General features: G+C 43.9%; 1 protein-coding gene across 3 annotated transcripts in view; it reads right to left on the bottom strand.

The window, feature by feature from the left end:
- Nucleotides 1–261: 261 nt before the first annotated feature.
- casz1 (castor zinc finger 1) overlaps nucleotides 262–22,959 on the bottom strand; it is a 176,297-nt gene continuing 153,599 nt past the window's right edge. For all 3 annotated transcript variants that reach the window (XM_083674547.1, XM_083674545.1, XM_083674546.1), the window contains 13 exons: nucleotides 22,200–22,364; nucleotides 20,217–20,389; nucleotides 18,958–19,817; nucleotides 15,475–15,598; nucleotides 14,948–15,011; nucleotides 13,777–13,940; nucleotides 13,198–13,320; nucleotides 12,215–12,541; nucleotides 11,788–11,986; nucleotides 10,642–10,813; nucleotides 8,748–8,896; nucleotides 7,663–7,894; nucleotides 262–5,407 (listed from right to left, as the gene is read on the bottom strand). In XM_083674547.1, the coding sequence (XP_083530673.1) occupies nucleotides 4,122–5,407; nucleotides 7,663–7,894; nucleotides 8,748–8,896; nucleotides 10,642–10,813; nucleotides 11,788–11,986; nucleotides 12,215–12,541; nucleotides 13,198–13,320; nucleotides 13,777–13,940; nucleotides 14,948–15,011; nucleotides 15,475–15,598; nucleotides 18,958–19,817; nucleotides 20,217–20,389; nucleotides 22,200–22,364 (4,038 nt within the window). In that variant the 3' untranslated portion in view covers nucleotides 262–4,121. The remainder of the gene's footprint in view (nucleotides 5,408–7,662; nucleotides 7,895–8,747; nucleotides 8,897–10,641; nucleotides 10,814–11,787; nucleotides 11,987–12,214; nucleotides 12,542–13,197; nucleotides 13,321–13,776; nucleotides 13,941–14,947; nucleotides 15,012–15,474; nucleotides 15,599–18,957; nucleotides 19,818–20,216; nucleotides 20,390–22,199; nucleotides 22,365–22,959) is intronic.

The following is a 22,959-nucleotide window of genomic DNA, read 5'->3' as shown; positions in this document are numbered from 1 at the left end:
TCAACCCGAGACACGTCAGGGCAAGCCGGTACACACATACGCCTGCACACACGCATACACTCACACTCACACACACACACACACACACACACACACACATATACATGCATGGGCTCCACTCACGTTGGCCAAAACACAAACAAAACATAGTACAAGCACACACGAAAGCGATGCCTTTTCCATTCCTGAGGACGGCTCATGTTCTGATTGGACAGTAAAAAGACAACATTGAAACAGGCCATTAGCCTATTTTTGTTCAATACATTTTTATTTTATTGAGTGAAAAGCTCAACCCTTGCATAACACATGCAGAAAGCAAAAAAAAAACATAAGTAGAGCACAATGAAGGACTAAACAGCGCTAAATCCAAGTGGAAAATACGCAGTTAAGAACACCAGTGCCGAGGGCAGCAAATTCAAGTAACAGAGAGAGTTTTTCAATTGCTTCATTGTCTACTTTTCATATAAAACTTCAGATTTGTCTCTCAGTGTGGTGGTGAATCAAATCTAATTGAAAATGAGAGAGATGGCTTTTAGTCCTGGAGTGCAATATATTTTACAAAGGCTACAACTTGTCTCTATTTGCCCTCCATAGTGCAGCGGTACAGCACACTGCTTTTCCTATTCTTATTACAACAGAGAATATACATCTTAGTTTGTTTCCCTCTCTGTTTATATGTCATCTTTTTCTCTGTTAATTAAAACGGTAAAACGATCTGTCGTTTCGGCAGCAGCCTATGCAGGATTTGGAGGTCGTTTCCGTCTGGTTTTTGTGTAATATAATTTTCATGTTTATCTTTTTTTTTCTTCTCGTAGATTATATACAGGATGCCAGCTGGCTGACAGATGGTGATGCCTTTACCCGTTTTTTATTTAAAGAAACATCACAAGGAAGAGGAGGAGGAAAGACGGGAACAGCTGTAGGCTGAGGGACAGACAGCACAAGCACGCTGGTCACTGTGTGTGTGCCTCTGAAGGAGAGGAGGGGGCCGAGCACAAGACTCAAGAAAAAAACCAATACACCAGAAACTGTAAAATATCCCCTATTCCTCTGCAAAGGACGCAGGTACCCATCTTGCACCTGCATGATCCCTGTTACACCCTAGAACATTACCTTTTAACTGTGAATAGTACAGGATGTGATCTCCTCTGACCAGAGGCGAGCCCTCGTTGGAGCAGCCTGACAACAAATATTGTTGATTTCCTATCTGCGTAGATGCAGATGTTTTACTTCAATGTTTACTGAGGCAGTCTCAATTCAATCTCCATTGGGGCAAACACAGTAAGAGGATGGGGAACTGTCGTAAAACATGAACGGAGGCCTGGTGGCTCTAAAAATCCAGGACAGTTCCACAGGTCTCTCTGCTATTAGCTGTCTGTCTCTGTCCAGGGGGAGTGGCCAGTTCTGTGACCTCACACCCTGCTTCAGCTATCTGGGTTCGTCTGTCTCCCCTCTGGGGCCTTGGTGCTGGTGTCTCAGCAGCAGTCTGGGACTCCCCTCTATCCTCCCAACTAAAGCACAACTAAGCACTACAGTATGTATTGTTATAATTATTATAGTTTCTTTATTTTCAACTTTTTACAAATCCTGCTATTTTACACGCACACACGCATGCGCGCACGCACATGCAGGCACACACACACACACACACACACACACACACACACACACACAAACACACACACACACACACACACACAAACCATATTCAAGTGCACAATGTCTCCCAGCCCGATAGATATTTCAACAATTTGTCAGAAAACAAAACAAAAAAAATCGAAGTGATGCACTACCTTGCATTTGAGTCCAGGGAGACAATTCAGCCTGTGAGAGAGGCATGCCCACAGCAAAGGAAATGTCATCAGAAAATTAAAATTAATGAAAAACAAAAAGCACACACAAAACTGACAAACAAAAATGAATAAAACATGGTGTTAAATAAACCAGAAACATCCATTAATACATCTAAATCAGTGTGTTTTTAGTATTAGCTTTTAACATTGTTTGAAAAAACAGGATTTTCTAATGCAAAATGTCATGGTAAAAAAAACGGAATCCCCACTGCTTTCAGTGCATGTCAAGGGCCCTACACATTTGTTTATCTACTTCCTGTATGAATATACAAGGGGAGAAAAAATATAATAAAAAAGGTCACGCACACAAGCAAACTATAGTGGGGTTATTTCCATTTTTAACTTTTTATTATTCATTTCTCCTTTCAAGGTTTTCTTTTTAAATGAAGCTGTTCATCAAAGAGCATTTTGTTCATATATCGTTTTTTTTACAGAAGAAAATACTGTACAACCTTTTTTTCTTCTACAATAGTTTGAAGATAATCACCTACACATATAATTCCCTATATTATGATCTTTTTTTTCCAAAGCGATGTTCAAGAGATAATTCATAATGACAATTTTCCCTCCTCAGTCTTACAAACTCCATCAATATAAACCTGAGGATAGGCTTAGAGACTAAAATGTGTTTTGTGTCATAATTTAGTTCTACAGTATCTGAGCATTGCCATAATTTTCCAGAGAATTAATTGAAATCACAGTTCTTATTAGTGTTTCTCATTAGGCCACCATAACTCTGGCATGCCCAATTCATATTAAAATCCTCCAATCACAGAAGCAAATAAAATCAGTCCTTACTTTAAATAAAATCACAGAACAACAGTTCTTTTGTCACACTAACAACTATTTGTGCATCAAAGCAAAGTGAACTGAAACAACAGCTTAAAGCAAATTATTCCCTGTTAAAAGATATCTGCCATATTTTTCAGAAGGTAAAAATGAACCTAAAAAGTGCAAAAACACCCTAAACATTTTCTCATTGCAAGGTCACATAAATATTAAATAAAACCATTACAATAGGAGCTCAACCACAGCCACAGTGAATGGAAAACAAAATGTCGTCGACACGTCGTTTTCTGTCTGTACATTTCAAACAAACATACACTCCCTGACGCTACCTCTGTCATTCCTCATTGCATCTGAGTGACTCATCTTCCTCACTGGTCAGTTCATTCAGACCCCCAGCTAGTTATTCATGATGGTTCCTCACCTGGTTACAAATCGATATGCTGAGGCCTCTGATAACTATGCAAGTATAACGCAATCTTAATGCAATGATGCAAATGGTAACAAAAATATCTTTAAATATATGTTTGAATATCTATCGTCATCTATATAAAAGTGCACTATCCATACGCAAACTCAATACGTTCAACAGGGGGGAAGGGATAAAATTACAAGAGTAAGCTTGATTTTGGTGAGAGTTGAACTATTCTAACCGATTTTTCACAGATAGCTGCATACTGTACACTGAGAGCAATGCTTACTGAAGGATCTGTGCCTGTTTGCAGTTGAAACTAAGGACACAGTCACTGGTCACTTCTAATTCAAATTTGTACATTGAGAACAAAAAAAAGAACCTTGCAAAGGAAGGAGAGAGAAGAGTACAAGCCAAAGCACTAATGCAGACCCCTGCACTTAAAATAATAATAATAATAATAATAATAATAATAGTAATAATAATAATAATAATAATAATAATAATAATAATAATAACAATAATACAGAAATAGGATCAAACACATTCTGTTTCATAATTTTCCCTCAATGTAATCTAACAGTGATTTATTTCCCTTTCATTGGTAACAAGGGTCCTGCAGTTCACGTAAAGACTGCACCAGCAAATTCCTTTCTATATCAACGTTCACACACACACTTACATATATAGTTATATAGAGAGAGGTTTTTTTTCTTATCGTTTTTTTTCCACACACAAAAAGTAAAAACAAAAATAAAATAAATTAAAATCAAACATGCACGCACACAAAAGACTGATGTGTAGTAAAATGTTTACATTACTGCCCCATGTGTAAAAGAGGGCCTAATTTGTTTGTTTCTCTGTTCATTTTTTAATGCATAATTGAATTAATAATGTTGGTCATCTTGTAAACATCATAATAAATCATGTTGGGCCATCATTTCTTCTAGTTGTTGTTGTTTTCTTGTTGTCATCTGCAGTGTCCCTAACCATGATAAATGAGGCCACTTTAATTTATGTTTGTTCATAGTATACAGGGTTCTTCTTCCTCAGTCTTTAAAGAGTATCTTTCATGGGTCAGCCTCTTGCTTTTCCAGTTGGGAAGTGACAGTATGGTTTACGGAAGCATCGAAACTCTCACCATTGTCTTTGTCGCCGTCAGGCTCTGGCATGGAATCTTCATACGAGTCAGTGTTCAAATCCTCCTCCGCCTCCTCCTCCTCCTCATCCTCCTCTTCCTCTGCATTGGCCTCTTCCTCAGCCGACATGTCATCTTCAGCATCACCGGATGTCCCAGTAGTATCATCCTGAGGTGCAGGCAGGCCCATCGGGGGTGTGGGATTGGGCCCTCCGGCAGCCATTGCAATGGTCAGGTCGTGGTGGTGCATCTTCTTGCTCAGGTCCAGCGAGTCATTGAGGCCCAGCCCAGCGGCATTCTTCAGGAAGAACAGTGAGCTGCTGGTGTCAGTACCCAGGTTGAGGGAGCTGTCCAGGCTAACTGAGGAGGCTTGGTAGGGGTGGCGGTACTCAGATGCCATGCTGCCCGGAGGGTAGAGCATGGAGGGGGTGGCGTTGTTGCTGTTGTTGTGGGAAAACCCAGGGTGGCCCATAGGAGAGGCTGGAGGATGACCCATGTTGGCTGGGGGCATCACAGACACTCCTCCACCCTCCATGAGGTGCGCCCCCTCCTGGTGGGGGGACACAGATGGTAGCTCGCCGCGCTCCTGCTTCTCATGCTTGCGCTTGTGGGAGTCCATCTGGGACATGCCCACCACTGTGTGCTTGCACTCAGGGTAGGTGCAGTGGAAGTGAGAGCACTTGAGCTTGTATTTGCAGTCGGCCACCTCGCAGTCAAGACTGGAGCTGAACTGGCAGAAGCCAGCGGCGCTGATCACATCCTGTTTGCCATGGTGTTTGCGGTGGGCTGTCACCTTGGTGCTGTCCGTGCAGCGGAAGCCACAGCGCAGGCAGTGGAAATGGGTGCTGTTGCCTGAGAACTGGCAGTCAGTGAAGTTGCAGCTGAGCGAAGACTTGAAGCGCTTGAAGTCGTCCAGGACCAGGTTGTCCACGCGGTCATGGTGCTGCGCATGCTTGTACATGTGCGTGCGGCCGCAGAACTTGTAACCACAGTTCTCGCGTGTGCAGTGGTAGTGGGTGACCTTCAGGGAAAACTGGCAGCCGGAGTCCTTGCAGTCCTCATACAGGTCGTAGCGCCGGAAGCCCTCGAGCATCATGCCCTCATCTAGCATCTTCCGTGACGAGGCCGTCTTGCGCCGCTTGCCGAAGGGGGACATGTCCTCGATGATCCAGAAGCGCTTCTTGGCACCGGTGGCCGTGGGGATGGAGATGGTGTTTCCTTAAGAGGGGAGGGGGGAGAGGAACTACATTAAAACTCCACAATCGATCAGCCTGCAGTGCTACAGCAAACAGAAATGAGCAGTGGCATTGGGGAGACCTCCTTTGCGGAAACTCCATCTCAACTCAAGTCAATACTTTAACCAGCCCAGTGGTTCACAGCTGAGCAAGCATACAGTACAGTGCAACCGTTTTTTTTTTCATCTTACGCAATGATCCGACAAGCAAAAAAATGATAGATTGACTTTGCTGCTAATAGGAACATGACACTTTTACTGGGTGCCTACAGCCTCCCAACAGTGGCGGAGCTGTGGGTCTTAGCTGCCCCTCTTATCTCCCTGTGGTTTACGAGGAGCGCCCACCTTCCCCGGCACCCTGGGGTCAGTGCTAATGATGTGATCCCTGTTCGGCTCGACAGGAAGCCGGGGCCTCGACTGGTGGCGTGATTAAAATAAGAGGCAGCTGATGCAGCCCCGTTAATGGAGGCTAAACAAGGCCGTGGCTTCCAACTACAGGTGCTGAATTTACTGCGTCATCCCCACAGCCTTGTAAATACCAGAGGGGACACTGGGTAGCCTATATAACCTGTGCATAATGGCAACATAAGACCAAATTCAGTGTGATCCAGGGACAATGAAAGTAAAAAGCATGTCTCTGTCATTTTACCCCCACCCTAAAACTAGGTTTTCCTAAATGTGTTCACTTTTAGCAAAATTATCTCCCATTTACTTTCTCTTATACTTCAACAACAGTTTTGAATAATCACATAAGATAAAACAGGTAAATATTGAACTGGACTACATCTACACCAAATTGACAATGACAGCTGCAGTGTCGGTTTGCGTCGGGGTATGTACCTGCAGCGTCCTGCACTATAGGGACGTCATTTTTAACCGGAGACGGAGTGGCAATGATGGGGCTGAAAGCTGGTGTGTTGGTTGGCATGACAACACTCCGAGTTGCTCCCAGAGAGGCGCTGAGCAGAGAGTATGACAGACAGGATGGAGAGAGGAGGTATGGGAGCGAGGGAAGAGGAGGTCGAAGGAGAGTAGGAGGGAAGGATGGAGCCTGGGACTGGAGGCCAGGGTGAGGAAGAGGAGGTGGTGGTAGAGGAGGTGCGTTTTGGGGAGTGCTAGTGTCAGCAGGGGTGGAGGGAGCAGGAGTGGTGACCGGGCAGCCTGGTCCTGGAGAGGCAGGTCAACCAGGAAGTGGAGGACAGGGAAGAGGGAGACGGAGACGGGTAGACGGGTAGACGCACACACAGACACACAGACACACAGACACACAGACACACAGACACACACACACACACACACACACACACACACACACACACACACACACACACACACAGGGATGGGAGGTAAAAAGGGAAAAGATAAGATAATGATACAAAATGAAGTTGAATCAAGACCAAAACCCAAACACCAGCCAAAGCAACAATGATGAGAATGGCAGATAACAGTGAAAACAAAATAATGGAAAAATGTGAAACTCATTCAATGAAGGCAAGCTCAGATTTTGAAAAGCAGAGGAGAATCAGAGTCTCTTTAAAGAAGTCTGAGAAGGATGGTAGCCCTTTCTTTTTCTAGCACAAAGTGCTTATGCACATTGATAAAATTCACTCTTAAATTGCCACAGGGATGACTATCAGGTGAAAGGGAAACATAGTGTACTTTACATTACATTTATATTGCCATAATCTAAGTCATTACTGTAGAAAATGAAGTTTGAGTTTCATGAGGATGACCTAAATGACTGCTAGTGATCTTGCAGGTTCAGGCCTCAGAATATGAGAATAGGAAACACTGATTTACTTCATACATTCTGATTGATTTCTCACTTTTCCATTGACTGACATACAGTACAGTACAGTACTGACGTACAGTATGCAGTTAAAAAAAAATAACATTCACTGCTAAATTAGAAAATGCACTGTTATGGGATATTATTCATGATGAATTTGATGAGGAATGGATATGGCTTGTTATGGCTGTGTGATTCTATGGATCCTATATGACGCTGGGTTTAGTATACAGAATACTGCTCTCTTTTTAATTCATATAACACAGTTTTACTTGCTTTATTTTCTACCTACTCTTCAATTAAATTAAACAATATTACAACATTAAAACAAACCAGCATCCATAAATCAATTATAAATCTAGTGCATTTTCTTGTGTCAACAATGTTGATAGACACTCTTCAACCAAACTTGCTAACTCTAAACTACATGTCCTGCCCTACTGAACTCACCTGCGGGGGAGCTCTCGTTGCCCACTGGGGTGCTGGTGCAGCTGCGGTCCTGATTGGAGGACTCGGAGGAGAGGCCCAATGGGCTGCCTCCTCCCATGTAGTCCATGTAGTCGTCCGTCTCATCCATCATGCTGGAGAAGCCAGACGTCATGCCATGTTGGCTGCCCATGTGCCCTGATGCCATGCCTGACATGGACTGCATATCATCTGTCCTGTGGCCATGGGAGGCCATCTATGGAGGGCGCAAAGGGTCAGAGTTACATCAGTCATATTGTACTGGCATACTGTACTGCATACTGTACTGCATACTGCCATAAGAAAGACATAACATCTGTTGTAACATGTTATGAGAATCATTGCCAACCTGCCTTCATTTGTCACCACCTGGCACTAACAACAAGAGATAATGGTATTACTGCAGTAATGCATGAAAGGTAAAATAAGACCTCTTGTTGGTGGAGTCATGTTAGTTGTCAGGTGATTATTACTTATTACTTTGAAGCTAGATAACTAGATACTGTGGTGCTGCACTGTATGTTGTGTCTTGGCATATGACAACAAGTCAAAAGGAAGGACACAAGAAACTAGAAAGGCAACACAGGCACTTCTCCCATTTACATAATGTACTGAACATACCACAAAGGTTGCAACAAGAGAAGTGATGCAAAAAGATTAAATAAAATCCTCCAAAATCGAAAGACATCAAGGAAGTGGGGAGTGGTATTTGTCATCAACTGTCGCAGATAGAAAATGACATGCATTTTCACTAATGTGCTCATTGCTTATCCATGCCTCTGTGCATCTCTGAACAGGAAACACAATGGAACATGATAAAACCCAAATCTTTTCTGACATAAACCGCCACGGTCACATTTTTTACTGAGGGTGTGTGGGGAACAGTGTGTTTTTGCATACTTGCTCTATGCAAACTAACCGTGGTTATGGTTCTATGGAAACTCCCAGTATATTTTTCCTGATAATTGCACTGTTCTGTAGTTCAGTATGTGTCACACACATGCACGCACACACGCACACACACACACACACACAAAAACACAGGTCTTGGGAAAAAGCAGGTGTGTTACCTGGGATGGAACCCTGTCAAAGTTCTTTCCGAGCATCCTCCTCATGTGTTTGCGGGCGTGTGAGGTCATCTGGTGCTTGAGCAGGAAGGAGAACTGGCAGCCATCGCGAATGCAGTGGAAGTGGCTGTTCACTTGATTGTACTTGCAGCCTGTACGGATTACAAAATTAAGAAAATTAAAAATAAAAAAAAAGATTAAAACTGTGCATTTCAGAGATTCCTTCAACATTTTTATAATTATGTGTGCGACCCGCTCAGAAAACCTAGTAAAATCCAGTTTTTAGAAGGTGTATGACATTCAAACTGGATGTACATGTAGGAGGAATATTAGATAACTCCAGTGTCACACTGAGCAAGTCTGGGCTGTGGACTAAACCTGTGGAGCTCTTTTATTACGGTGACATCCTTTATTCAATTAGTAATTTACATAAATAAATTCTCATATTCCGTGGGCCAATAATGCACACACCCCTGCAAACCAAAGTAAATATACAATTATTCCCATATTAAATTCATTTTTCAAAATCTAGTCATTGTTGTCTTTTCTTTTATCTTTTTTTTTAGCCTCAGCTATTGTGTTGTTGTCTGTTTCTTATTCTTTTATTCTTTTCCTCAGTTTTAGGGGGCCTATAAGCTAATTGCTTTGTGATTTCAAATTAAGCGACTGCTCTTTTTTGCGTGTGTTAATCAAATATCATTATATAAAAGCACCCAGAAATAATTGAAAGAGTAACATGCTGGGCAGGTGCTAGCATGTCAGTTATGTGAGTAACCATGGCACCCGATGCACTGCACAATACAGCGTGTCATCAACTAGCTTTTGAACACAGAGCACATATACTTTAAACACGCAAAGTTGAGCAAATAAGAGTAACCGCCACAACATCAAGGGCCACAGCAACAAGGGATCCAGGTAACATCATCGGTCGTGTTCAGTTTAATGTTGCTGCCATGGATACCACTAACCTATCAATTCTTTATGACCCCAGTGCTTGCTTTAGTAATCCTTTCCTTTTTCTAGCCCTAACAATACTACAGGCAGGTCAGGATAGGGACAAAAAAACAGCTGTTTAGGGGTACTTTCCATTTGCCTTTGTGTGTTCACAAAAGCGTGTATAAGAGCCAGAAATGTTTAATTTATTTCTATGCGATGATGGTGGGTAGCTGACTGAGAACGCACAGCTACACAAACAGGCTAAGCCAGACAAGCCAGATAATTAGCAAACACAAACCTAATTGCTCATTTCTGACAGGTTAAAGATCCCAAGGAAAAAAACCTCAGTTTGATTGCCCCCCATGAATATGTACCCATGTATTAACGAGTGACAAGAACAGCAGAAATTATGTTTTATGTTTTTAACTCCTCAATCTTCCAATTTATATTCTATATCATGTATTCACAAGGGGACGGTGCTGTCAACATTACAATAGCATTGTGGCCTTTAGGCCTACTGTATGTTCCTATAAGATATATAAGAATATAAAGAAAACACTAGGAACATTTGCTTCAGCAGCGTTTATAGCTTCCCATATCACACAGGCACAATCACCATTTGAGAGATACTTAGGATACCAGTACATATGCAAAACATTACAACAAAAGGTACCAGACGGACTTGTTTTATGCCACGGGAATTGCTCTGTGATAGCGTGACACTGTATTTTCCAGCACTTGAAAGCAGCTCTCCCCGTATACAGTTGCGACATACTGAGAATATCCACTTGCACTTAAAATCAATGTTGAAACGCCCTTACATTTCTCTTGATTTCACATCCTTAACCCACACATCTCAAAGTGACCTGGAGAGAGAGAGAGAGAGACAGAGAGAGAGACAGAGAGAGAGAGAGAGAGAGAGAGAGAAAGAGAGAGAAAGTGGTTTAACTAAAGGCCTTACCCGGCCTGCCACACTCTTCTCTCTTGGTAAAGTATTTGAAGCCGTTGGCAGCGCGACGCTCTGCCTTATCGTGCTTCTTGACGTGCCAGGGAAGCTTGGTGGTGATGTTTGTGACGAAGTAGCAGCCCTGTCGCAGACAGTGGTAGTGACCCCTCATTCTGAACTCACAGTGCTGCAGGAGGAGAGGCATAGGTCAGACAGAGAAATACTTTTACTGCAGTTCCACACTGGGGGTGAATGCATTACACAGTGTCATCTAGGCAAGGGTGAAATAATGCTCTCAAACCCTACAATACTAGCTAATTATTCTATTTTATGATCATATTCTGGATCATTTTGTATTCAGCAGACTACCTCAATGATTTTCAGAAGAGCTAATTAAATATGCGGCTATCTCATTAACTGATTAACAAACTCTTCATTTTCTAAAATGTTATCTACTGTTCACACCTCTCTTTTGTTGATACTTATACAGTCGTTCAAAAGGAGATCCATATCACTTTACTGTTACCCCCCCCCCCCCCCCACACACACACACACACACACACTTCAAAGTAGGATGACTCTATTTGACCTGACCATCCCACCTCTCTTTTTAAACATGTTTCTACACCACCATCTGTTTCAGGGCTGAGGGTCCCATAGGAGTCGGGCAAATAGCATCCGCTCCCTTCTGAAGGTGGGGGGTGGGGGGCTACTTGTAGGGAGGGGGTGATTTTAGACACATTAATGAATTCATTTAAACTGTTTTCCTCCAAATATAGGCTCATGAGAGCTAGCAGGGGCTGCCATTAAGGTTTCATTTGCGAAACATTTCCCAGATTTTTGCCCTATTCAAGACAGGCTTGTTTATTGTGCGGGTGACAATGATTTATTGGGTAATATCAGCTAAATTGGCCTTTTCTGAGAGGAGAAGGCGGCAGTCAAAATGACATCATTGACATATAAACAGACATTACGGGGTGAGTTGACTGTCTTCTGCGAGCAGATGGAAGACGGAGAGGAACCATTCTGAAAGCCTTGAGTCAAATAACCTAAAATACAGGTCTAATAGATAAATAGATTAGGTAACTCTGCAATATGACAGTGGTTTAACAAGGTGTTTAGGCCTACAAGCCTGAGGCTTAAGTTGGCAGCAAGACCCACCTGGTTGGGACAGAGACACTGGAGCGAAAAGTAGGAGAACTGGTCTCGAACGTTGACCAGGTGGTTGTTGGGGTTGATGTGATCCAAGCAGTGGGATTCAGCCTTGCCTGAGGTCTTGCAGACATACTTGCAGTTCCCAAACAGACAGTGGAAGTGGAACTTGTTGGAGTACTTACAGTCAGTGGCCAGGCAGGGATCACTGGATAAATAAAAAAATAACATAATAACATATACTGTACATATGTCTCTGGCACATAATTTAAAGTTGTACAGTATATCTTACCATAATAATAACAACCTATCATGCCTTTCCATGATGATAATGGAAAAACTATCATGATACTTCAATAACTTCAATCATTTCATGCACAATGTCAGTTGTTAATGACTTGGACATTTTATCCACGTCTATAAGCCGGTGTCTTACTTGTCCTGGAACTGCAGGAAGCCAGGTTTGACCTGCGGCTTGGCGTTCTCTAGGGAGGTAGTGGCCAGGGGCGAGTTGGAGGGCAGGTTGGGCATGGAGGCAGGCAGCTGGGGGATACTGCCCGTCAGTTGCTTCCATGCCAGCAGGGAGGGCGAGGAACCGTAGCTGCCCGAGGACACCAGGTTGGCCAAGTCCATAGAGGAAGGGTGGTTGTTGGCCATGGAGATGGGTGCAGCGGGCTGGAGGGTGCCGCCATCGCAGCCGGAGTCTTTGGCCTCGTTGAAGTGAGGTTCTGACTTCACCTTGAGGGTGGCTCGGAGGTGGAAGCTAAAGAGTGTGTATGACACAGTCGGCAGTTATTTCACTCAGTCAAACATTGATTACTAACTTTTTTTAATTAGCTTTTCATACACAATGACATGACACATTATTTTGAAGTCAAAAAAGTAATAAATCAAACATATTAGCCTCAATATCTATGTAGCCTATCTTTGATAAGCATGAAACACATATAGCTATTTCAGTCAGGACACTTACATCGGTTTAATCAATGAAAATGGTAACACATTTAAGTTTGGTGTAATTGAATTAGAAGTTTAAACAACATAAAATACTAAATAACATAGGCAGGGAATCCATAACTGTTAAAACAGAGCGACCGAGCGGGTGGAGGCTGGGGTGGTGGGTGGAGGCTGGGGTGGTGGGTGAGACGACCAACGAGTGAACTCCCACGGCCAGTGGTCACACTGTTTAACCATGGTGGAGGGTCGCATACTCGGCTCTTTTAAGCCTTGTCCCTGAGACGTGATGACGTTTTGCATTCGTGTGAATCAGTTTTCCGTCACCTTTGACTTAAAGTGTCCTGGCTGAACTGACGTAAAACTTCATTTCTGCATAGCAAGACAATATAAGGCTATGGTGTAAAGCTGTATAACTGAATAATGACTGTTGGGTATGAGCTTATGAGGCAGTCCCACACTCACTTAGCGTGTTTGATGGCTCCATCCACAGTACTGAAGAGGGCCCCACAGTCCTCCACCACACAGTGGAAGTGCACTTTATGCAGGAAATCACATTGAGCCTCACAGTAATCATCTGTGTCAAACCTTCACAGAGGACAAGAAAACAGATTTTTTTAAATGACATATGCACAGACATGTACAGTAGGTTTTGTTAATAATATGGTATTTACAGTACTCTCTTTAATTCAATATTAGGTATCCTAATTAACCCTAATATGTTGAAACATTGGTATACTTAAGCAAGTTTCAAGTTAAAGGTATATAATTGAAAGGATGCATGGTTAAAAAAGCCTCTCATGTCTGTGTAAGTATATTGTGGGTAACACATATCAAGGAGGTGTCAACCAAACTATCTACTCAAACCGAGATTTACTCAAAGACTAGAGCTTTTCCTCATACACTCACACATGGATTGAAGCCTTTCAACAGCAATTCTATTCTATTCACTACAATTTAGGTTAACTTCCAGTAAAAACAACAGCACTTAAGGCCCAAACAAATGAAAGCCCAGGTCTCCTGAGCGCTTTAACTCATTGGTACCTGCGCAGATATGTCCTCCAGAGCTCAGTGGGCTTGTCTGGCAGGGGCCTCTTCATGACTCGGCTCAGGTACTGTGCTGCCTCTGAGGTGTCGGCCCCCTGGCCGCACTCCAGCTCCGTCTTCAGGTTCAGAGCACTGAAGAAGCCGGCATTTACCTGCGACATCTGCAAAACACACAGCACATAAACCACCAGCCGCTGAGGGTTAGCCGAGTGCGGGTAGACACACACACACACACACCCACACACCCCCACACACACACACACACACACACCCACACACACACACACACACACACACACAGCCATATGCACATACACACACATACACACTTTGGCAAAGCAAAAGCCATCCAAGTTTACAAACACCCGGGCTTCTGCTTGAGTGCAGGCCAAGCACGCATGCCAAGCATCCTCTGTGAGCGATTGTGCGTGCTTTATGTGATGTGGTGGCTCGGAACGGGACCCCAAAAGGCCAACATGAAGGAAAGAGCTGTAGGACATCTGATCATCAAGCCTCTCTCCTGTCAGGGTTCAATAGCTGCTTTGTGGAGAATGACTCATGAATGTGTAGCCCTCACAAGCAAGGGGAGAGAGTAAAAACCCCAGAGCCACTAGTGTAGTTTGCCAGCGGGAAATAAAATGGAGTCTGAAATGTCTTTAAATCATCAAGGTAATGGAAACCACCCAGCACATTTGTATGAGTCAGAAAATATGTATGATTAAAACAATGTCCATTTTAATCTTCACAAAAACACACACATTTAAATATCCTTCCACTAACGTTTAGTCTTCTTAAAAAATGAGGGTGACAGTTTCTATTTTTTTCCTGCCCTGACTTTTTAATCAAATAATTTACAAACTCCATAAATAAATATAGACGAGCCGGGGGAAGAAAAAGGAGAAAGGAGGAGAAAAAAATGGACGCTGAGTTCAAAACAGCTCATCAAAAAACAAACATCTTTATATATCTGGCATGGCACCCAGCTACTGCTTCATTATATTAATTTGTGAGAGGTACGGTGAAAATTACACCGTATGAAAAATGGCTGGAAAATTTAAATGATACAAACTCATCTTATTAGCGCTGAAACATTAAAAAACAAACAGGGCCCCTCCGCGTCCTGCTAATTTGTCTTGGGGATGAAAAGCGTTTGATGGATGGATCTTACCTTATTCATAAGCGAGGATAAAAGAGATGTATTCCCGGGTACAGGGTGTCCGTTTGATTCATTACTGGAACAAGGAAAATGAACAATGTTTAGTCAAGATTTGCATGAGAACAGTAAATATTATTATTTATCACAGAAGGTGTGCATTTATAATGAAGAAGGAAAACGCTTGCTTCTTTAAAAATGAGATGCACTGTAAGTTAGAGGGGGAAGATTGGAGTTGAAGGTTTATGCAAACATCCTCGGTCTGAGATCAGTGAGAAATTGAGAAATATGTTGGGATTCATAAATTGAGATGCAAATTGAGTTAAGGTAATAGTTTGGATAAATCAATTCAAATATAACCTGATGAAAAACAAAACTGTTAGAATTCAGACTAAACTGCTTTCTCAATTGGGAGTCAGTGTACCTATCTAACCATCAACCCTACAGTCCCACCTTGATGAGGATTGTACTAAGTGTATTTATAACAATTGATATTTTAATACTTCATCAATTACCCCTACTGTACATCCTAGTGTCCCTACCTGTGGTCTTTTTTGCTCAAGTCCAGGCTGTACTCTTGTATGGAGTCCTGGGAGATGGCATCCACTGGCTCCTGCTTCACTTTAACCAGATTGAACCGGCTTGCTGAAGCAGCTTGCCCATTCCCTGAGGAGACCAAGAGCGGAGACAGACAACAAAGTTATTGTTGGTCAGCATTATTACCCATATGACGAGATCCAATCTGACTTCTGTCCTGGCTGAAAAGAATACTCCAAGTGATAATTATTGCGAAATTATGTCAGGCCGTCAAGGCTTTTAAATGGTGATTGAGAGGCAGGAGATATGAGGGAAAAAGACTATTTTTCTAGCAGCACTTGTCACAACTCATTTGCTGGGCTGCCTCTTAACTGGTCATTAAATGGGATGCTAATGCTGAGGGAAAGTGGCAGTCTCAGATTGGCCACCCCCTCCCTTCCAATCTTGCCTGGCTCCTTGTTGGCTTGACAACGAACGGCGGCCAATGCCACTGAGCATGCCCAAAAGGAACAGGCGCTATGTCGGTCAGATTGGAGCTGACAGTCAATCAGATCAGTTCAAATATCGTGACCTCTCTATTGGATTCTCCCTCCGAATAGGTATTCAGAAGAATGCGGTGAGTGAAGACAGGAGTGAGGAAATAAAAAAATAAAGAGGAAGGAGGGAGAAGAGATGGGTGGGTGTGGGGGGTAAAAAAAATGCTGACAGGAAGGTGAGTCCTGGCTTTTCCCCCGAATCCCCAAGTGATTGAAATATTAATTTGTCCTGGGGCTATACAGAGAAAGCTGGGCTTTTGGTAGACAGTAAGTGGTGTTTTATTAAAAAAAAAAGAGGGACGAATGGGAGCAGAGGCCCTGGCATAGCCTTTTAGCCTATGAGAGCTGAGTGCATCAGACGCAGTGATTAGTTTCATGGGGGGCAGCATGTTGTTCAGGAAACAGGGGCTGGTGCTAGTGGTGGTGAGGGATTGTGACAGGCAAGGTCGCGGGCAACCAAGTGTGTGCCCTTGGCCTTCTGCTTGGAGAGGCCTCTTGGTTTTATGAAGAAGAAGAAGAAGACCCCTATGTACATGGTGTGGGGGGAAACCAACCAGAGTCCCCCCCCCACCCCCACCCCCCCATAGAAGATGACCCAGAGACATATCAGAGGGAATGCAACTGGATAAGCCAGTCTTGGGCCTTGTCAGCTGAAAGCTAAGGACGGGGATGTGTCAGTGTCATAGCGGCTTAGCCTGACAATGATGAGGTGGGGGGAGGGGGGGATTTGAAGAAAAGGGTAGTCATACAGATTTGTGGCTTGTGTGAGGTCATTGCATGCTTAATAAGTGACTATTACCCTGCCCCTTACCCGCAAAAAAAACAACGCACAAATGAACTAGCCGGACAAATCCTGCCTTGTCATTGGACGTTACATCAAATGATTGACCAAATGAGATCACATAATATCAAGGTCAGACAGGCAAGACAGAATCTACACATTCTGTCAAACACAATAGAGATGTGGGACTGTTTTTTGTTTTGTTTTTTCAGAAGGAAAATGTTCATTTGCGGTATGGGGATAAAGATGCGTACCATCTTAAGAGCCCCAAAAGATCCCAGCAGTGTCTCTCACCGCGGAAAAACAGAGCGGAAAAAAAGATGATCTCAAAGCAGTGCTTTTTCTGGAACATATCAAGGAATAATGTACCACCATGTAATTACTACAGAGCTTGTGAAAGATCATTTGTACTGTGTGTCTAATTAGTACACCCTTCAGATGCCTGGATCTCAGCAAAACACTTAGGGGCAAATTGGTGTGAAACAGTGATAAAACAGTGAATACTGGAACCAGAAAAAGGGAGAAAATATAGTTTACCACAGATGAGTTACAGTATACAGGAGAGGCCCCCCGTCTCATAAACAAACAGTGTTGAATACACACTGACATCTTTCGCATACCTTTTTAACACTGAGCTCTAACCACTTCCTCTTCAATTTAGCCCCAAATGTCCTGTTCACACATTTTATAAGCAAACATGTCAAACTTCAGAGAAAACAAAACCCCAAAGCTACCTCTCCCCGTATTTTGCTTCTGGTGTTAAAAAAGAAAGGCACGTGTGAAACAGAAGAGTCCTTCACACAAACTAGCAGCAGCGGGACAGCTTTAATTCCTGCTAAGGAGTCCTGAGAACTCCAGCTTCCCTCTTGTTATGGTGCAGCAGAGAGACTAAGGGGGAGGCTGTACCATCTGCAGAGGCCCTCCTCCCCCACCAGGCCGTCTCTCTCCGTGTTTGGGTACCTGCTGGAGGCCCAGAGGTGGAGCTCCGTCTGACAGCCTGTGTGCTCACAGCTCCCCGGAGCAGCTGCCCCTGCTCTCTCCCAGGGCCTGTCCTTCTCCAGGAACACCACCAGGCACCTTAATCCTCCAAGCCCTGGCATCCGGAGACGTTCTCCTATTTAGCCCAATTTACAATCCACACCCCACCTGCTCAAGTCTCCTAGCCCAAGCTTCTTCTATTTTGCTTTGTTTAATGGAGTGAGAGTGTTTTGCTATTTATTCCTTTGTCTTTGTAAGGTCCTATTCTGAGCTAGATGATATACTGTATAGCCAGGATGACGACTTTATATGTCTAAGCGTAGAGTTTTTAAGGGGAGGTTAAACAAAAATCTAGATTTGCATTGTATTGGGGAGAAGAGTGAGTGTCTGAGAACCCAAATAGTGTTTGTGTGTGTGTGTGTGTGTGTGTGTGTGTTCTTGCCTTCTAAAAAAAAACCCTCTCTCAGACAGCTCTGGTGCACTGAGTCATTTCTGCCTGAGCGATTTCGGTTTTTATATCAGTTTGCATAGAGAAAAACATTTTTTTTTTGTTCTTGCAATTTCTGAACTTAATTTCATTCCACCTCCATTTGCTCGGAACGAGCGCACACACAGATAAGAGACCAATGATGAGGAAACATGTACAACACAGGCCCCGGGAGCCCCCTCTGAACGCAGTAAGAGACTTTTACAGGGCCTTCTCTCCCCTGTCAGCGCATTTATCTGCAAATGGATTGTAGGTATCTAGCAAACAATCACCACAATAACAACCCTGGAGCAGAAAACCACTCCTTCAGTACAGTACGTCTCTGTGTCTACTCTGTGTCTGTGTCTACTCCCTCCACAGTGGGCCAGCGATATGGGTGACCTTTGCATGCTCTCTCTTCGCTCTTTCTGGAGAAGGGTGGCTCTACATGTCCATGTTGAGGGAGTGGAAGAAGAGGATGTGGCTTCTCTCCTTGTGGTAGCACGTTGGGAGGATAGCCAGACGGACATCAGCTACATCCTTTAAAGAGCGAAGTAGCTATACCGTGTAATATAATTATTTAATAGATAAGTCAAAATGTGGTCTAAACACAAAGAGCAGAGATACCATGCAGACATTCATAAGAATATATCATAACAAGCTGTTTATATAAGACATGTTTACATATCTAACATTCCTGTCATACATACAATATGAAGTCACCAACCTGTGTCTGGGTTGTTGGAGGGCTTGAGGGCAGCTGCTGCCAGTCTGGCCATCATGGGCGATATCAGGCCCTTGCTGGCGGAGATCTTTTCCATGATGGAGGAGGCGGCATAGGAGGTAGGGGTGGACGCCATGGCCCCGTCGCCCCCGGCTGAGGAGAAGGCCTGGGACAGTGAGTCAGTGGGCATGGAGTGGGCACCAGAAGAGACAGCCGAGATCAGGCTGGCGGCCGAGTGGGGCAGCTGGAGGGGCAGCCGTGGCATGAGCGGGAAGAAAGGATTGGAGCCCGATAGGGCACTGTTGGACAGGGCCAGGGCCACAGGCATGTTGCTGGGCAGGGCCTGCGACAGCAGGCTGGACATGCGCCCGTGGGGGGGCAGCGAGGAGATGGCCTTGAGACTGTGGCTGGAGGAGGAGCACACGGCTGTGGTGGGCGTGGTCAACAGGTGCGGCCCCATGGAGGAGTGCTGCGTAGTTGGCGAGGCGCTCAAGCTGGAGTTCTTGCTGCTGATGGCCGAGAAGTCCATGAGGTCGTCGTTGCTGGACTCTTCGGGCTCCTCCTTGGGCACCAGGTAGGAGGAGGAGAGGCCCATGACACCAGAAGAGCGTATGTGACGGCGTTCATGCTTGCGCTTATGGGAGGTCATCTGGCTGGTGGAGGTGAAGGTGAAGCCACAACCCGAGCGGATGCAGTGGAAGTGATTGGTGGCCTTGCTGTAGACGCAGCCCTCATATTTGCACTCCTCGTACTTGTAGAACTTCTTGAAGCCGTCCTTGGCATAAGCGTCGTCCTTGATGTGGTAGCTCTTGTGCTTCTCGATGTCACACTTGTTCTTGAAGGTGAAGGTGCAGCCTGGGCGCCTAAGGTAGGAGGAAAGGGTGAAAAAGTAGGAGAAATGCTAAGTTACAAAGCCTCTTCAGTTGAGTGGAACAGTTTTGAGCCAACACCTAATTGACACGTCACCATGTGACCTGAGCCAGAAGGTCCTATTCCATGACAGTTAAGAGAACAAACTTGGCTTTAAATTAAGTTTCAATCACAAATTGTATCATCTTGTTGATGTGTACCATCAAATGGTGAGGCACAAAGTATATGAGAGAATTGTTTCAAAGTTAATTGAGCCATCTCTTGGTTCACATGTCTAACACAGTATAGTGCATTGCATGAGTCAGCATCCCATGCAATATATAGTGCATTGACACCTTGTGAGAGCATGAAAGGCCCAATGAAAATGCAGCCATGTACTATGATGCCTTCACCTGCAGTGGAAGTGAGTGGTCTTCTGGCCGTAGAACTGACACTCCACCGTCCCACAGTCCTCAGTGGCGCGGAACCTCTGGAAGCCGTCGTTGATTAGCTGGGCATTCTTCTTGTGGAAGTTCTCGTGAGTCATAACATCAGAGGTGCTTGTGTACACCTTGTTGCAGCCCACCTACAAAACAGAGAAGAAGATAGGATTGGAGACCAAACCTTGGCCCTGAGAGGTGACATGGTATTAATGATATGTGCTTTTGTTGAAAGTCAACGTATGGGGTTTACGGTTAGGGGAAGATATCGTATGATGATAATAAGTCTCTTTAATCTGAAGCTTGACTTATTTATAATAAGTTTATGAAGAGACATGAGAAAAGCTCTATTGTGAAATGAACTCAATGTGGTTAAGAAGATTCTGACGACCTAGATATGGTTAGAAGGAGGCCATTTCTCATTTCAGTTGAGACAGCGTTGCAATATAAATAAGATAAACCTGTCTATTCAAAATATTGTGGTGTGACATTGACAGGAAAAAGAAGAAGTTTAACATTTTCAAACTTCATTGGTAGAGGCAGTGGTATACTGTAGCAGGTTGCGTGTGGTTAAAAACTATCTTCCATTTAAGGCTGTCTTTGAGCAGTTGCAATTCATATTTGGAGTGCTACATTGCAGTCACCACAGTCTTACTGTAAGTCACAGAGAAACAGGGAGGGAGGAGGAGGGTAAGGGGGGTGGGCAGGTTGATTGTCACTTTCTTTAGTTTAAAATGTTCTGGTACTCAGGAGCCCTCAGGAGCTCAGAGGAAAAAACAGCTAATGTTTGAATTAAAAGCAGCAATTGTATATCATCCCTGGCACTTTTCACCCGCACAAACGGGGCAACTTCTCCATATTGAGTCAAACAATGAAAGAAATGCCACTCTGTTTTTTCTCCCCTAAATCAAGAGTGCCGATGCCAACATCTGCAGGTTCTCAGGGCTGTTAAAACAAGGCCTGAAACGTCTTAATAACAATTACGCCGTTAGGGGGGTTTAAAAAAGAATCTATCTCGGGCCATCCACCCCTGGGCCGCTGCCCTGCCGGTAAGAAAGCTCTCGGCGTGATGACACCTTGAAAATAAGCAGATGTAAAAAATTAAACAAATCCGGAGGGGAATAATCTTCAACTTTACTTGCTTGGTACTAAAAGATGAAAAATGTTAAGTTTATATAAACAACTAACCGAATTTTTATCCATGCCAATTAAGGAGCGAGAGAGAGTAAAGACGCACGGGGGGGGGGGGGGGGGGGGGGGTTGGGGGGGGGGGGGGAACGCACTGCTGCACAACGTGTGCTCATCCTTTTAATTTTTCTTGTATTTACTTTATGACACCTTTTGTCAAACGCATGAAAACTGCTCTTAAATGGCAATTTGAGCTTAATGGAAAAGATGGAGGAACTGTAATTCCCTTTTATAGATGTAGTTAGAACCTACATGGCTCTCTACCATCTGAGAGATCATCAGTGTAGGTCTCGTTATGCCTAAGTGCCCTAGTTTGCTCTGGGCTTGCTTGGCATGGGCTGCATCTTTGCTTTCCACTTCCTTTTTTATGTGAGAGGAGTTATTACCGTACCTTCGATGCCCTCCTGAATTGCCCCTAAATGGTGTCACTGGTGAGACTAAAACTCTGATCAAGTAATTTTCCTCATAGGCTATAGGCTGTAATATGGACAGACAAACTGAACCTGTATAGCTATAGGAAGCCCTACAGTATGTTCAGTTTTATACAGCCATACCAAATACCAGGGAAATGTTACTCTTCATCCATTACTGTGGTGTGGCCCTGGAATGCACATCAATGAATTATGCATGACTCAGCAAAATCCTATTTCACAGGAAGCTTGAAATTGGTGTGTGTGTGTGTGGGTGAAAGCCCATGTGTGTGTGTGTGAGAGAGAGAGAAAGCATGCATACATGCGTGTGCGTGTGTCTGTGTGTGTGTGTGTTTACCTGCATGCAGTGGTAGTGGGTGCTCTTCCCATTGAGGTGGCAGCCGTGGTAATAGACGCTACAGTCGTCCAGGGGACTGAAGCGCATGAAACCGTGCTGCAAAGAGTTGTCCCTCTTCTTGTGCATATTGTAATGTCTGATCACGTCCTGCTTGCTGGTAAACCTCTGCCAAGGGACAAGAAGCATGGCAACAGGTTGGTGTTTATTTAAACAGTCACAAAATCAGCAACAAGTCACTTTATCGCTCTGGACAGCTGCAAAGCACTGGAGCCAATTGGCAGAGAGAGAGAGGCTGTAGTAGAATGCATATATGCAATGGAGAAGGCAGAGTTCTCTTGAAAGACCACACATTCAGACTTAATTCATACACTTTTCATATCTCAAACAGACCATGGCCTATCCAAATGTAGCAACAAAGACTGGGACCTTTGGAGTGTTGGGGAAAGTATTTTGCATGGATATGCAGTACTTTCCCATATGCCCATATCTCTTTTTTATTTTTCATTTTAATTAAGATGGATCACTTGACATGCAAGATCACAGTCCTGATGTTCCCGGCTTTGGAAAAAATGACGTTCGGGGGGGGGGGGGGGGGGCTGGGGGTGACAACAACAAAACAAACAAACAAACAAGCCAACCAAAAAACGGTTTCCCTTTCAATTCCCTTGCCGAGATATGATTCCATTTTTAATTAAAGCATTAACGCTCGCTTTTGGTGCCGGCTTGAGCTGTAATAATGAGGGAATATGCTAAGATACCC

The sequence above is a fragment of the Argentina silus genome (genome assembly GCF_951799395.1).
Source record: "Argentina silus genome assembly, chromosome: 8".
In the NCBI taxonomy this organism is placed as follows: domain Eukaryota; kingdom Metazoa; phylum Chordata; class Actinopteri; order Argentiniformes; family Argentinidae; genus Argentina; species Argentina silus.
Note: the sequence above shows the minus strand (reverse complement) of the source record. Positions and strands in the feature narration are given on the sequence as shown.